Source organism: Electrophorus electricus, chromosome 10 (genome assembly GCF_013358815.1).
Source record: "Electrophorus electricus isolate fEleEle1 chromosome 10, fEleEle1.pri, whole genome shotgun sequence".
Lineage (NCBI taxonomy): Eukaryota > Metazoa > Chordata > Actinopteri > Gymnotiformes > Gymnotidae > Electrophorus > Electrophorus electricus.
The window spans coordinates 4,000,891-4,013,741 of NC_049544.1; the positions used below are offsets into that span (position 1 = coordinate 4,000,891).

General features: G+C 39.1%; 2 protein-coding genes and 1 long non-coding RNA gene across 3 annotated transcripts; 1 reads left to right on the top strand and 2 right to left on the bottom strand.

Annotated features, from left to right (window-relative positions):
* The first annotated feature begins 1,650 nt into the window (after positions 1-1,650).
* atg12 (ATG12 autophagy related 12 homolog (S. cerevisiae)) lies at positions 1,651-3,932 on the top strand. The gene is made up of 4 exons (XM_026999275.2): positions 1,651-1,836; positions 2,725-2,861; positions 3,006-3,068; positions 3,847-3,932. Exons 1-4 carry the CDS (start codon positions 1,728-1,730, stop codon positions 3,904-3,906), a joined length of 369 nt encoding a protein of 122 aa, XP_026855076.2. The 5' UTR covers positions 1,651-1,727; the 3' UTR covers positions 3,907-3,932.
* On the bottom strand, positions 1,721-2,768 carry LOC113570705. Its single transcript, XR_003409913.2, has 3 exons — positions 2,678-2,768; positions 2,306-2,444; positions 1,721-1,809 (listed from the first exon to the last, which is right to left on the bottom strand). It is a non-coding gene; the product is annotated as an uncharacterized LOC113570705 (long non-coding RNA).
* Positions 3,933-8,754: 4,822 nt separating the features above from the next.
* Positions 8,755-12,527, bottom strand: rcvrn2 (recoverin 2). Its single transcript, XM_026999274.2, has 3 exons — positions 12,147-12,527; positions 9,015-9,126; positions 8,755-8,840 (listed from the first exon to the last, which is right to left on the bottom strand). The coding sequence occupies exons 1-3, from the start codon at positions 12,525-12,527 to the stop codon at positions 8,755-8,757; spliced, it is 579 nt and encodes a 192-aa protein (XP_026855075.2).
* Positions 12,528-12,851: the final 324 nt, after the last annotated feature.

Here is a 12,851-nt window from a genome sequence, read left to right on the forward strand (position 1 = left end):
ATCTTTTGGCATGCCATACCATTTCAAAATGACTGCCAACTAATAAATACCATAATTTGCCACACCATTGCTTTGTCTATTCTGGCAGTTTACAATAACATACCTGGCTCTTATGTTTAGAAACTCTCTATTATCTAGATTAGGGCTAAAACTAAACTCTGCAGGAGGGCAGACATCCAGTGAATGTGTTGAATCTATATGATCTAGATTAGGACTGAAAATGAATTAATCAGGAAAGAAGACATCTATGAACAGTGAAAGTAACACCACTTCAAAATGCTGTTAAATGCTTGAAATTCTCCATCAGTTTAAGTGTTTTCTTTGTGGGCGTGCTCACATTCCTCTCTGCTTGCATGTTAAGGCAATAAAGCATGTACACAAAATGGCAATTTGGATTTTGATGATAAAAATAAATTTCAAAAGGGGATTCTTTTTTTTGCCTTGTTTTGCAGTGATGCTCAAAGCAAACTTTACGGAAATGTTGCAACCTATTGTCAAAATCACTATTGTGGGTTGAAAGCTGTGGTCCGCTTGTATTTGTAATAATAACAGTACAATTATTCATACACCTATGATGATTCCAGCCCTCCTGGGCATATGAAGTTCTTTTCGTGTTTGCTGTGTATCTAAATTTCAAAGTTTATATCTTACTATTAATAGATTTTTTACAGTTATACTTTTGTATCCCTGATAAGTATTGTGGCAGTGGAGTCATATTTTTATCTATACTGCACAGATAGCAGATTTCAGTAATGGTGCTCACAGCAATTATAAGACAAAAGCATAATGTTATATTAATAATTTCTGCTTGGTATGTGTTATGTTATTTTGGATTAATAGATTTTCAATAATTACTTGGTGTAGTAGTTCAGTCACCACAGTTTAGATTATCAAGTAGTTTATGGAGATAAATTACCTAAAAAATACATAAAATACATAAAGTAGTACGAATAGTGTGTTTGTGTGTGTGTGTGAGAAAGGAGCAATATAAATTAAAATGTAAATAATAATAATAATAAATTATTTGTTTTTGGCCTAAACCATATGCAATCTACAAACAACTAACCTCTCCATCTTCCTTTACTCTCTTCTTTGCAATATGTTGAAATACCTTCGTGCCAACCATTATGAGCTCTTGTTTGTGTTCAGTTTCTGACATCAATTTAAATGTTTGCATATTAGTATGGCTTGAGAGACATGTGTCCAGACTACAACTATTTACTTTTCACCTGAAGAACTCACTGGTTGTTTTGGATTGTAACTCTGAAGGCACTTTGTTTTATTTATGCATATGAAATCACTTTTAGACACTGTACATATCTGAAGTGACTGTACATAAATAAAAATAAAGACATTTTCATTTTTTAGATATCAACAATAAAGACTCCAAGAATATTAGTTATAGAGGGTGTTGTCATTGGTTAATAATGATATCTATCTATCTATCTATCTATCTATCTATCTATCTATCTATCTATCTATCTATCTATCTATCTATTTTTGGACAACTTAACTGTGCTAATTAGGTATTCAAAAGAAAGAAAATGTAATAATGAAGAAAATCAAAAGTTAAAATCATCATCATCAACAACAATAATAATAAACAAAAAGAAAAATTCGAAGAGTCATTATTATATATAAGCATCTTAGAACTTTTATTTTGAATAATTGTTTTGTCCCGTGTTGTGCACGCTGTTTAGAATGTGTAGCTAGCTAGAGACCAGAGGATGTCTGACAACGCAGAAGCTCCCACAGAAATACACAAATATGAGTCCTCGGCACAACAGAGCGTTACTGATACAGGAGATACTGGATCGACAGGAGAGAAGAAAAAGAGTAAGAATGTATTAGAATATTGCTACATGTTTAAAAAATGCATAGCTGTTTACTTATGTGTGTATGGGTCTGAAAGACGTCTACAGTACTTCCGTGTTTTCAGATTGACAGGGCCAGCAGCGAATTAAAACAACCGAATGCGCTGTTTTTATCCAATGGTTGAGCAACTTTTGTTGTAAACTATCAGTCGTCTTTTGATGTTTATTGGCGAGTTAAAGAATCGCGTTTCTTTTGATATCTGTGTAATTGTGCTTAATAAAATGTGGATCGTCAGATGCTTCACTAACGCGGTATTTCTTTGATAAATCCGAATGGCCAAAACCAAGCAGCTACTTTCTAAATTTACTTTTAACACTTGGGATAGATTGCTAGCTAGCTAGATAGCTGGCGTCTGCTACGAAGTTAATTCTGACCATCATGGTACAAACTAAACTAACAGAACGAAAGTCAAATAATTATTTAAACTTACCAATATGCCATCTAATGCCATCATAGGGGAAATGTTGTTTTTAAGACGACCCTTTCGTCGTCATGATGGTGTAGTTTAGAAAGACCCCTGTGATTAAAGGCCTGTGTGTTTGGTTTGTTTTCTCGCCCATTTTAGTCTGCTGTAATTAGATAACATTGCGCTGTATTATGCTGCAGTTCAGAATGAGCAACGTTTACTGCAGTTAATTGGCTAAATGAAAAAAGAAGCTGCTTATTTGTGTTCTAAAGACATGCCACCAACAGCCAACTAAACTCTGGACTCAACGTCATCTTTTCACATTCCGCATACAAGCGCGACGTTGGACCTCTTGATGGAGCAACCGGCTTCTTGTTTCGTTCCTTCAAATCCTACCTTTATTTTGTTCCGCTATTTTTGTAACCTTCCCCCATCTCTTTTAGTTGACGTGCTCTTGAAGGCAGTCGGAGACACCCCCATAATGAAGACAAAGAAGTGGGCGGTGGAGAGAGGGAGGACCGTGCAGTCACTCTCTCAGTTTATCTCACGCTTTCTTAAACTTGAGCCTAGCGAACAACTGGTACGAAACCTAAACCAAACTGAACCCGCAATTTTAGTGCAATCATATGGATTTATTAAGAATCTTATAGTTATAAAGCATGACTAAAAGTAATGTTATATTAATTCACCTTGAATGATGAAGCTTTCCACTCTTTCCCCCCAGTTCATTTACGTGAATCAGTCATTTGCCCCATCACCGGATCAAGAAGTGGGTGTGCTTTTTGAAGTAAGTTTTTTTTGTTGTTGTTGTTGTTTTCCTTCTATACATGATTGTCCCACATAAAATAGTACTACTCATTTCTGATTTACAGTATAATCACTTGAATGATCTAGGAAGTAGTGATGGTTTCATATATTTTCAGATTAATTATTTATTTTAAACGTCTTTATTAAGCGAATCAGTGATTCGATTCTTTAGAAAGCATTTTGTTAATCTACATCCATAAACAAGCAACAGCTTGATCATGACGCCTTTCTTATTGTACAGGCTATGTGTAACTCAATCATCCTACATTTGTTTACATGTGCCACATGTAAGAGTCAGACACCCCTGTTTTAATGTATATGTTTAAATTGCATATGTGACCTTACTGAATTGGATTCATCCGGATTGATTAATGACATCGTCTTAAATTTCAAATTGTATTTCGCTGTTCTTCAGTTGTAACGCTACTATGTGTGTTCCATGCTAAATTTCTTGATGTACATTATTTGCATAAACACACATTTCAATAATTGAAATGTAGTTTGAAGAATCAAATCAGTAAATTCAGTCATGGGTTATTGCCTTATAATATTAGGAAGATGGCATTATGTTATCCATGGCAGGGACTGCTTCCATGTTTTATTGTATGGAAAAAGTGGTAGCACATTGGCATGTTCTGTTTGATGTTCACACTTGAGAGTAATAATTATTGTACTATTAAGAGCTATTCATTTCTTCATATTTTGAAACTGTATCCATTTATGTATTAAGGCTCCCTCTTCCCCTTCCTGTTTTCCAGTGTTTTGGCAGTGACGGGAAACTTGTTCTACATTATTGCAAATCACAAGCCTGGGGATAATTCTCCAAAACACACACACACACACACACACACACACACACACACACACACACACACACACACACACACACACACACACCTGAGCACCTGTCATTGTTTTTGTTTTTTTTTAAATACTTTTTGTTACATCCTATTTTGTCTTTGTGTAATAAATGTAAATAAATTATTGAAATATGAAAAATGTCCTCTTTGCTTTATATATATATATATATATATATAGTACTGTGCAAAGGCTTATGCCACCAATAGATTGGTTGTTTTAGCAATGGTATAATCACCATATATCTTTTCTTTTTTTTCTCAGACATTTTCAATTAGATACAAACAGAAAGTACATGAAATATGTACACAAAAATGTATACAAAAACACAATTTGCAGAACAAAATGGCTTCTACAGGCAAAAAACAAATGTCCACATGGAAGTAATGACTGTCTAAAGGAAGACCAAGAGATAGGACTGGCATACTGACTGTGGGTGAGATCACTACAGATAAACGGTGGATTTAATTTCCAAGTAGAAGACTACTGGGGTGAGAGATAATAGAAAGTGGCAGATAAAGCCCAGTAGCTGTCTGCTTAAACGCTGGGCTCAGGGCCATTTCTGCTCCTTCCAAAAGAGAGTCCAAGGAAAGAGGGTGAACAGGATGGTTTATTTGGCTTATTTGTGTGTGACTGAAGAGTTTACAAGTAAGAAAGAACATTGTAATGTTTATTTATATTTTCAATAAATAAATTTGGTCCAAGAGTCCTTAGTTTAGTTTATTGGAACTGCTAATAATCATTGTTAATGAATAAATAAATTAATTTAACTAGTTCTTTAATGTATATGCATTTATATGGAATTCAGCATTGTCCATAATATGAATTATATTCAAACTAGAATAAAATAAAAGCAAAATTTTTATTCAAAATGTGTTTGAAATAGAAAAAAAATGGTAGCCAAAGCCAGATCCAGATTCGCTTTGCAACAAGTGGTTAAAAAAAAGAATTACATCATCACAGTGTTACACTCCTGGACTGCTGCAGTGCACTCCTGGTCCAGTTCAGGATTTGGGACTGTCTGTGCACCTTGTTGCTGGCCTCGCGCTTCCTTGAGTGATTGCCGTGGCTTATATAAGGACCCTGCAGGAGGATGACAGCAGCTTGCCCAAGCTCATTCTTGAATTGGTGGTGATTTGTGAGTTTGTAATCTTTGCTGTGCTTACCTTACCTTCTCTTGTGATATCCTTAGTTAGCATGTGCTTGTGTATGTGTAGATCTATGTGAGCATTCCCTGTGCTTTGTTTATGACTGTGATCCCTGTGATAGATGAAAGACTTTTGTGTATGTTTATGTATAGTTACTGATTGTAGGGAGTGGTGCCTGTTTGTTTGGGGTTATTGTCTGTTTATATTCAGGGAGTTAGTGTAGGATTGTATTTTATTTTTGTCCTGTAAAGTGTAGCTGGTTGTGTTGTTTCTTTTGGTAGTGTGGGTTTTGTTATTCAATATGATGTTATTCAGTGTGTGTGTGTGTGTGTGTGTGTGTGTGTGTGTGTGTGTGTGTGTGTTCACCATTTAAATATACAAAATTTTACCTCGTCTGCCAGTTCATTCCAGTGATTTAATTATTCCACATACCATCCTCCTACCAGTATTTTCACAGTGCTGTTGCGACCTCACCACCTAGACAGTGCAGGCGTGACCTCTTGCTCACTGTTGCCTCTCACGCTGACCTCCCTCGCCATGGTTCTCTGTGCTCATCCTCTGCACCTTGTACTGGTGCAAGGGGACACACAAAATGGTCAAACCATTCTGCCTCTCGCCCATAAAAATGAAGAACTGTGGCAAAAACAACAGCGAGCTCTATCTAGGCGAGGTGCATTTGGGCAGAGAGGAGAGGATCGGAGAAGGATGGGGACATATGACAGTCATAGTGTGAATCTTTATTAAATCACTGCTGTGTTTCGCTTGGCTTGTGCTCATTCCACTGCAGAGACTGGTCATGTGGTTTATTTCTTCATTTGTTATTCATCATATATTTGAGTATTTTGCCAGTGCAAATGCAACACAAGAAGTGTTTGGTCATGAATAGTTCAAAATCAATGCATCAAAACCCTTTACACACAAGCCATGGTGCATACATGACGTCATGTGCGTGTCCCCCCCCCCCCCGCTCCCCAAACACACAGCTGTATTACCTGTATTCACCTCTCATGTTACCTGATGACATTTCCTATGTTACATTTAGATGCTGCAGTAAGCAAAGCATTACCACAAGGAACCTGAAACACAGGTTTAGCCTTCTCTAGTTTGACTGAACATACCTTTTTGTTTTTGATTTGCTGCAGCCATTTGCCAACATAAGAAAATTAGTCAGAAAAGGCCCAGATGCTTAGTGCTTGCTTAGAACCCTTCCTGACAGGTAAGTTCATGCTGGTGAAGGTGGAGTGACGTCTGGGGAATGTTTGCTTGGCACTCCATGCATTCTCTGATACCTGTGGATAGACGTTTGTGCACTAGGGCCAACTGACCATGTTCATTCCTTCCCGGCGGCTGTCTGTGCTAAGGCAGACGGACACTTTCAGCAGGACAATGCACCATGCCACAAGGGCCATATAGTCCTGGATTTGGTTCCAGGAACATGACAGTGAGATTCCTTGCTTCCCTGGCCTTCACAATCTCCGGATTTTAATCCAATACAGCATCTCTGGGGCAAAGTAGAAAGGGCAGTTCAGAGCATGTCATTACCTCCATCTACTTCGCGGTAACTGCAAGAAGCTATCATGTCTACATGGGCCAAGATTCCTACTGAACCATTTCAACATCTAGCGGAAACTATTACAGGGATGGATGTATCTAATAAAGTGGCCATTCAGTGTATGCTTACCAGTGTATATTTGTCATAAATATGTATGTCGTAAATAAATGCATGCATTAAAAATCAGTGGATTGGCTGCCATATGCACTGAGTTGTTGGGTAAGATGCTAAGATTTTCCTCTATCGTCATTTGTTTTATGAGAATTTACGATGAGGTGGTCATCCCCGGTGAGCTCTACTGTGTCAGCGGCCTAATGCGGGGTCCCGTCAGGATGATTGGCAGCGCGTGGGTGGCAAATGGGAGCATAGCTGGAGAAGGGGAGCTGCCCACACTCTGGTTGGAAGGTGTGGGCTGGAGAGGTGTGATGATTGCAAGAGGGAGATCAATTAAATAAAAAAGGCTTTCGAGCAAGAAGGAACTGACACCTTGATAAAGTAAATTAGAGGGAAAATACATCTCTTTAAACAAAATGGTGAGATTGCTTGTGAGTTTCTCTACTGTTAAGTTTTGACAATATGGCAATGTGAGTGTGAGAAATGTGTGAGAAAGGCATGAAATGCTGATTTTCCACACTTCTGAAAGCAGATTACTTGATCAATGGATTTTGAAGATCAAGAGGTCTTTGGAATAAAATTCCATGAGACACATGAGTGGATTACACGTGGATTGCATAAAGTCATGAAGCATTTTTTAAAGACTGCATTCAAAGTTATTTTCATAGAATTACTGTTGTCTGTTGTTTTGTCATCATCTTCCATCCCCCTTCTTACCAAAGAATCACTCCATCAAACATGATTTGAATAAATGGCACTGTGTTGACACCATAGAGGTGACACCCAATAGTTCTCTTTGACTCATTACCCACTAAAGATAATCTATACAGTAAATATAGAAGTACAGGCTGTCTACAAAACACTATCCTAAACTGAATATAAATACACAGCTGACACCTGCCCAAAGGAATCGATTAGCCTGCCAGCTGTGCTTAGTTGTCCTTTCCTTTCCCCTTATCCCAGTAGGATTAGTGTTTAAAAGAATTTGAATTAAAACATGCTATTTAAAATGTTTGGAAAGTGAATGAGCAAACAGTGAAATGAAAAGAGAGTGGAAGAGTGTTGAGGGAGGAGAAGAGGAAAGGAATGAAAAAAAGAAAATATTGAGAGGTTGCTAAGATATAAGTGTATATCAATAGTTCTAAGTTAGGGGAGGGATGTGAAAATCAGTAAATACCCTCAAATTCTTATCATGCATAGATATTCATTTCTACTTCACCCACTCCAAAAAGCAAAAGGACAAACACTTTTCACACCCACTTTCACATTAACTTGCAGACAAAGAATAAGTGCATCACCATTGCTTAGTCATTTCGTTAAAGCCTGTCTACTGTACCTGAACACTGAGGCTCATGATTGTCACACCGTCTCCTCAAATACAGACATGCTGCAGTAGCTCATGCTTGTCTTTAAAGGTTTTTCAGAAAAATGTACTCCACAGTTTCTCCTTCCACCTTTTCTTTCCCCTACACAAAATAACACAATGATGGCAACCATAAAATCTAAAAGCTGTTTGCACAAACCTGTGATCAGCTGCCTCCCCACATACTCCCCCGACCCCGTGCCCCCCCCCCCCCAAAAAAAAACAGATAGTCAAGATGGTTGATTTAACGGTTACTTTATATAGAAGAAAGACAACGACAAGCCAATCAACTACTCATGACTGGTTTCTGAAACCACATAAAACATTACAGCTTTGTTAGTTGAACTATTTGAACATAGTGATAATGTGTATTATAAACAGACATAATACATACATAATAAGTCTCCTGCTTTGCTGTGTCGAGTAAGACTGGCCAGTCATACTGCCCTGCTAGTGTCACTGTGGTCTCACGTCACTGAACGCACAACCTAGCTCAGATGCTGCTATTAAGGAATTGGTACACAGCCGTATTTACAAAATACCTGGAGACAAACCCTAGAGCATAAAAAACCCAGAGGAACAGGAAGTGAAGAGGACTATGATGGGTCTGGCTTTGTGTGTGCGTGGGTGCCTATTGGCTAGGCTGGTACTGGATTAGGTGCAGGGCATCTTCATTTTCCATCACACCTTGAATGAACTCTCCTTCAGCCAAGCGCTCTGTGTGAGACAAAGAATCATATGCAAAAAACATATGCAAAAGGCTTCTGCGTGTGCCCATGTGTATATAAATAACCATGCATTTATGGCATTTAGCTGATGCTCTTCTCCAGAGCGATCAAATGTATTTGCCGTTCTCACATTGTGATCAGCTACCCCACTATGAACACTCACCATTGTCCTTCTTGTTGAAGACAGACCACAGTTTGTCTGCTCTTTTTTCTGGAGTATTCTCATCTGCTGGAAGCTTCTCCTGTTCCTCCTTGGGGATCATCTTAAAGATGGCCTGACCAAGGAACAGAGAAGAGACAGCGATGAAGAAACAGCAGCGTTGGGAAATCATTAACTTTTCTGAAAACTGTGATGATCAGTGGGATTTTTAAGGCTAGATTTCTAACAGCCTAGAGTTTTCGGACGCTAGCATCCCCATGAGCTAACAGCACCTCTCAGATTCCTCTCTTAGAAGAGATTTTGGTAAAATGCAAAATTAATGGCTCTCTGTGAAGCTGACAGATCTCAGTTAGATCTTGACCAACACCCATTATTGCTTAAGTTTAAAAACTGTGTTTAATTGTTAAATTGTTTTTATAAGCAGGAATAAGAAGGGTTATAATGAATGGTGATAAATAAAACTGAAAAATAAGGAAAGCATTTAGGAAGATGTAACTGATATCAGAAAAGATAATGTTACAGTGAGATCTTAAATAGGTATGTGGAAATGTTTTGTCATCCCCTGTTGGCTGATAATGATAACTGTATACAAAAAAGGCACTGATGTCATCGTAAAAATCAAACAGGTTTACTCCAATTCAAAATATATTGAAATGCTCAAGGTTGCTACCTCTCTATCTTTCACTTCAATTATTCTAATCTCATTACAAAAAAGTACATTTTGTATTTAATTAATATGTTAAGTAAATAATTAATTGATGATCTTAACCTTATTCCATTCAAATGCTCATGCTACAGTAAACTTTGAGCACAAACAGTATGAGCACAAACAGTATTTATTGCTATTTAACACTGGTTACCCTTCTGCAACTACATATAATTACCTAAAATATAAACAGTACCATTATGTAAAAAGATGTAAAATTAAAATTTAAACAGTAAGGTACGGTTGTATTAATTCTCTCTCTCTCTCTCTCTCTCTCTCACACACACACACACACACACACACACACACAGACACACACACAGACACACACACACACACACGCGCACGTGCACTGTGCCATTTTAGTTTTCTGCTAATTAATGGCTGGATTAAAAGAACATATTCACAACCACTATTCACAGGCTAAAAGATCAGATACTCAAAGGTGCTTGACATAAAGGTTTGTTATTATTTGATAATTACATAATTAAACAATAAGATGAAGCATAAAGCCCTGGGGGTAACCATATTCATATTTAAAACAGAAATCACTATGCATTAAACTGTAAATTAATTACTGAAATCTTTTGGTTTTAGACATCTTTAGAAAAGTCTGACAAATATTAATTAAATTGTAAGGGTTGGCACCAGGCCGAGGCCCCCTCTGGCCACCAGAGGGAGGCCTCGGGTCAACCACACCACTAATCAGGCTTAACACCCAACAGCTGGGCTACAGCTATATAGGTCCAGTGACCGGGTCATTCAGTGCTGGGTCTTTGCCAAAGTTCTGAGCCAAGCTCCTAGCTGGTAACTTTGGGTATTGAGGTCTGTGAGCCCTCATGTGACACCTCACTTCTGCTCTGCGAGGGTGTCTATGTTTTTATACGTCTCCTCCCCTCTCCAGTTTTCCCTCTCGAGTCTGTCTCTCTCCCGAGGCTCCCCTTAGCCATTCAAGTTCCTCCCTGTTTTCTGGTTTTGTTTGGGAAGTTTTATTTTGGTTTTCCCCAGTGCACCGGGGTTGCTATTTCTTCCCGTGGCGTCCTTTGTTCTCCCTTTTTCCACGCTCGACGTGGTGTTTAGTTTTTTCCTTTTGTTATACCTGATCCAAGATCTAACTGTTCTGCAAATGGGCCCACCATCATTAGCGCATGATTGCTCACCCAGTAGGCTGTTGGTGTCATCATCTAGCTGACCTGGGTTCAAGTCCACCTTACAAAATTAATTAATGCACATAATGAAAAATGATTTATGAAAGTGGGGATGTATGCTTAGTGGGATTAGGTGACACTGTGAGCAGATAATCAAGCGTCTCAAAGGATGAGTGCAAATTGTGGAATGAAACCCAGACCAGTACTCCTAAATCTATATGTAGTCCACAGCAGCCCAGATAGACAAGAGACCTTCACTTAAGCCTCAGATACAGATTAGAGCTGGTGTCAAAGCTTCTGGTCACACATCAACACTGCCTTATGTTACTGCACTGTTCAATAAATGCCCTTAACTTTCTACATACAGAAAAACCACCCGCTCTGCTTACAAAGACAAACATTAAACGCACAGCAGATGCATGTAAAAACTGACAAATAATCTTCCAGATTCTGATGACAGAGTGCATATTCCCTGCAAATGTCCAGGGATTGTCAGTGCAGGGTTTCTGTGAGACTAGTGCTTTTCTCGTTTCGAGATCAGTGCCCCAAGCACCTTTTTTGGTTTGCTGTATGGTTATTCTGTTGTTTGGGTGGAGATTGAGTTGCTTACCTGTCTGCAATGGTCTGATGTTTGGATCATGTCCTGTTCACTTTCCTTCATCCCTCTTACATGTGATATTTTGGGCTGAGGTTAAATCGCAGTCCAAATCAGATTTGACTCACTTGTTTTTAAATCCCATCATTTCTATTTCTGTCTCCCATCTCCATTCAGTTGCACATGTTCTCATGACTTTCTTCAAGTAGTTTTATTTCTTTCGTCATCCAGATTCAATGTATTTTTTACTTTCCAGGTTTGGGGTGTGTTATTAGGTAGTGTTCCCACCATTTCTCTTAATGTAGGACCCATTTATCCTATTTATTCTATCCCATTTATCCTAAAAAACCCTCCAACCCTTACACGCTTGGTCTATTTCTCACCATAATAACTGAGAAAATCCATGAGATGTGTGATTTTATGTGCAAGTTTTAGCTTTATTAAAATGTTTATTCTACCTGTGCTATTCATCAATGAGACTATTCAGAGGTCTCAACAGTGTTACCCTTCCAAAAGAAGTCTATAGGGCTTTCTTCTCTGATTAGAGAACATCAGGTTATTTGTAGGCAGAGAATTCACTGAGTGTTGTGGCTGAAAGATGGCATTAGCCAGCGCATTAGTATTGATTTACAGGGTTCACACGCATCAAATGACCTCGTCACCAGTGAATATTCGTAAAAACTTACGTGGCAGATTTCTGAAACTTCCGACTTGGTGATGTAGCCATTCTTGTCGACATCGAAGAGCGAGAAAGCCCACTCCAGCTTCTTCTCAGTCTTCCCACCGGACGTCATGTGCAGGGCGATGATGTACTCCCTGAAGTCCAGAGAACCGTCGTCATTGGCATCAAACGAGCGGAAGACATGCTTGGCATACGTGGTTGGGTCACTGTCGGGGAAGAAACGGTCATAGATCTTCTCAAACTCCCCTGGCGTGATGCGTCCCGAGGGACACTGCTTTTGGAAGTTCTCGTACCACTGTGAGAGCTCATTCTCAGAGAACCGCGTGTTGAGCTTCAGGTCCGCCAGGATCTCCTTGGACACGGCGCTGCTCTTGGCATTACCCATTGCTGGCCGGTGGCTACGGGAGGGGTCACAGGTAGTTTTGGAGGGAGCTCGGTTTTTACTTTCACAGGAAACGGAGGCCTAGCTCTCGCACAGGATCAGGGTGGCTTTTTCTATCCTTTCCCGCTCAGCAGAAATCGAATAATCCTAGAGCTCCTAAAGAGTGGATGGAAATGTCAGCGGATGGTCCGTTTCAAGTGGGGCTTGCGGGATGTCAGATGTAACGGAGAGTGTGAATAAACATGCTGCCCTGAGGTAACGGCCCTCATGATGAGGAAGGGCAAAAGGCAAGCAAGGGACATATGTTGGGTGTGTGCGGTGGGAGGG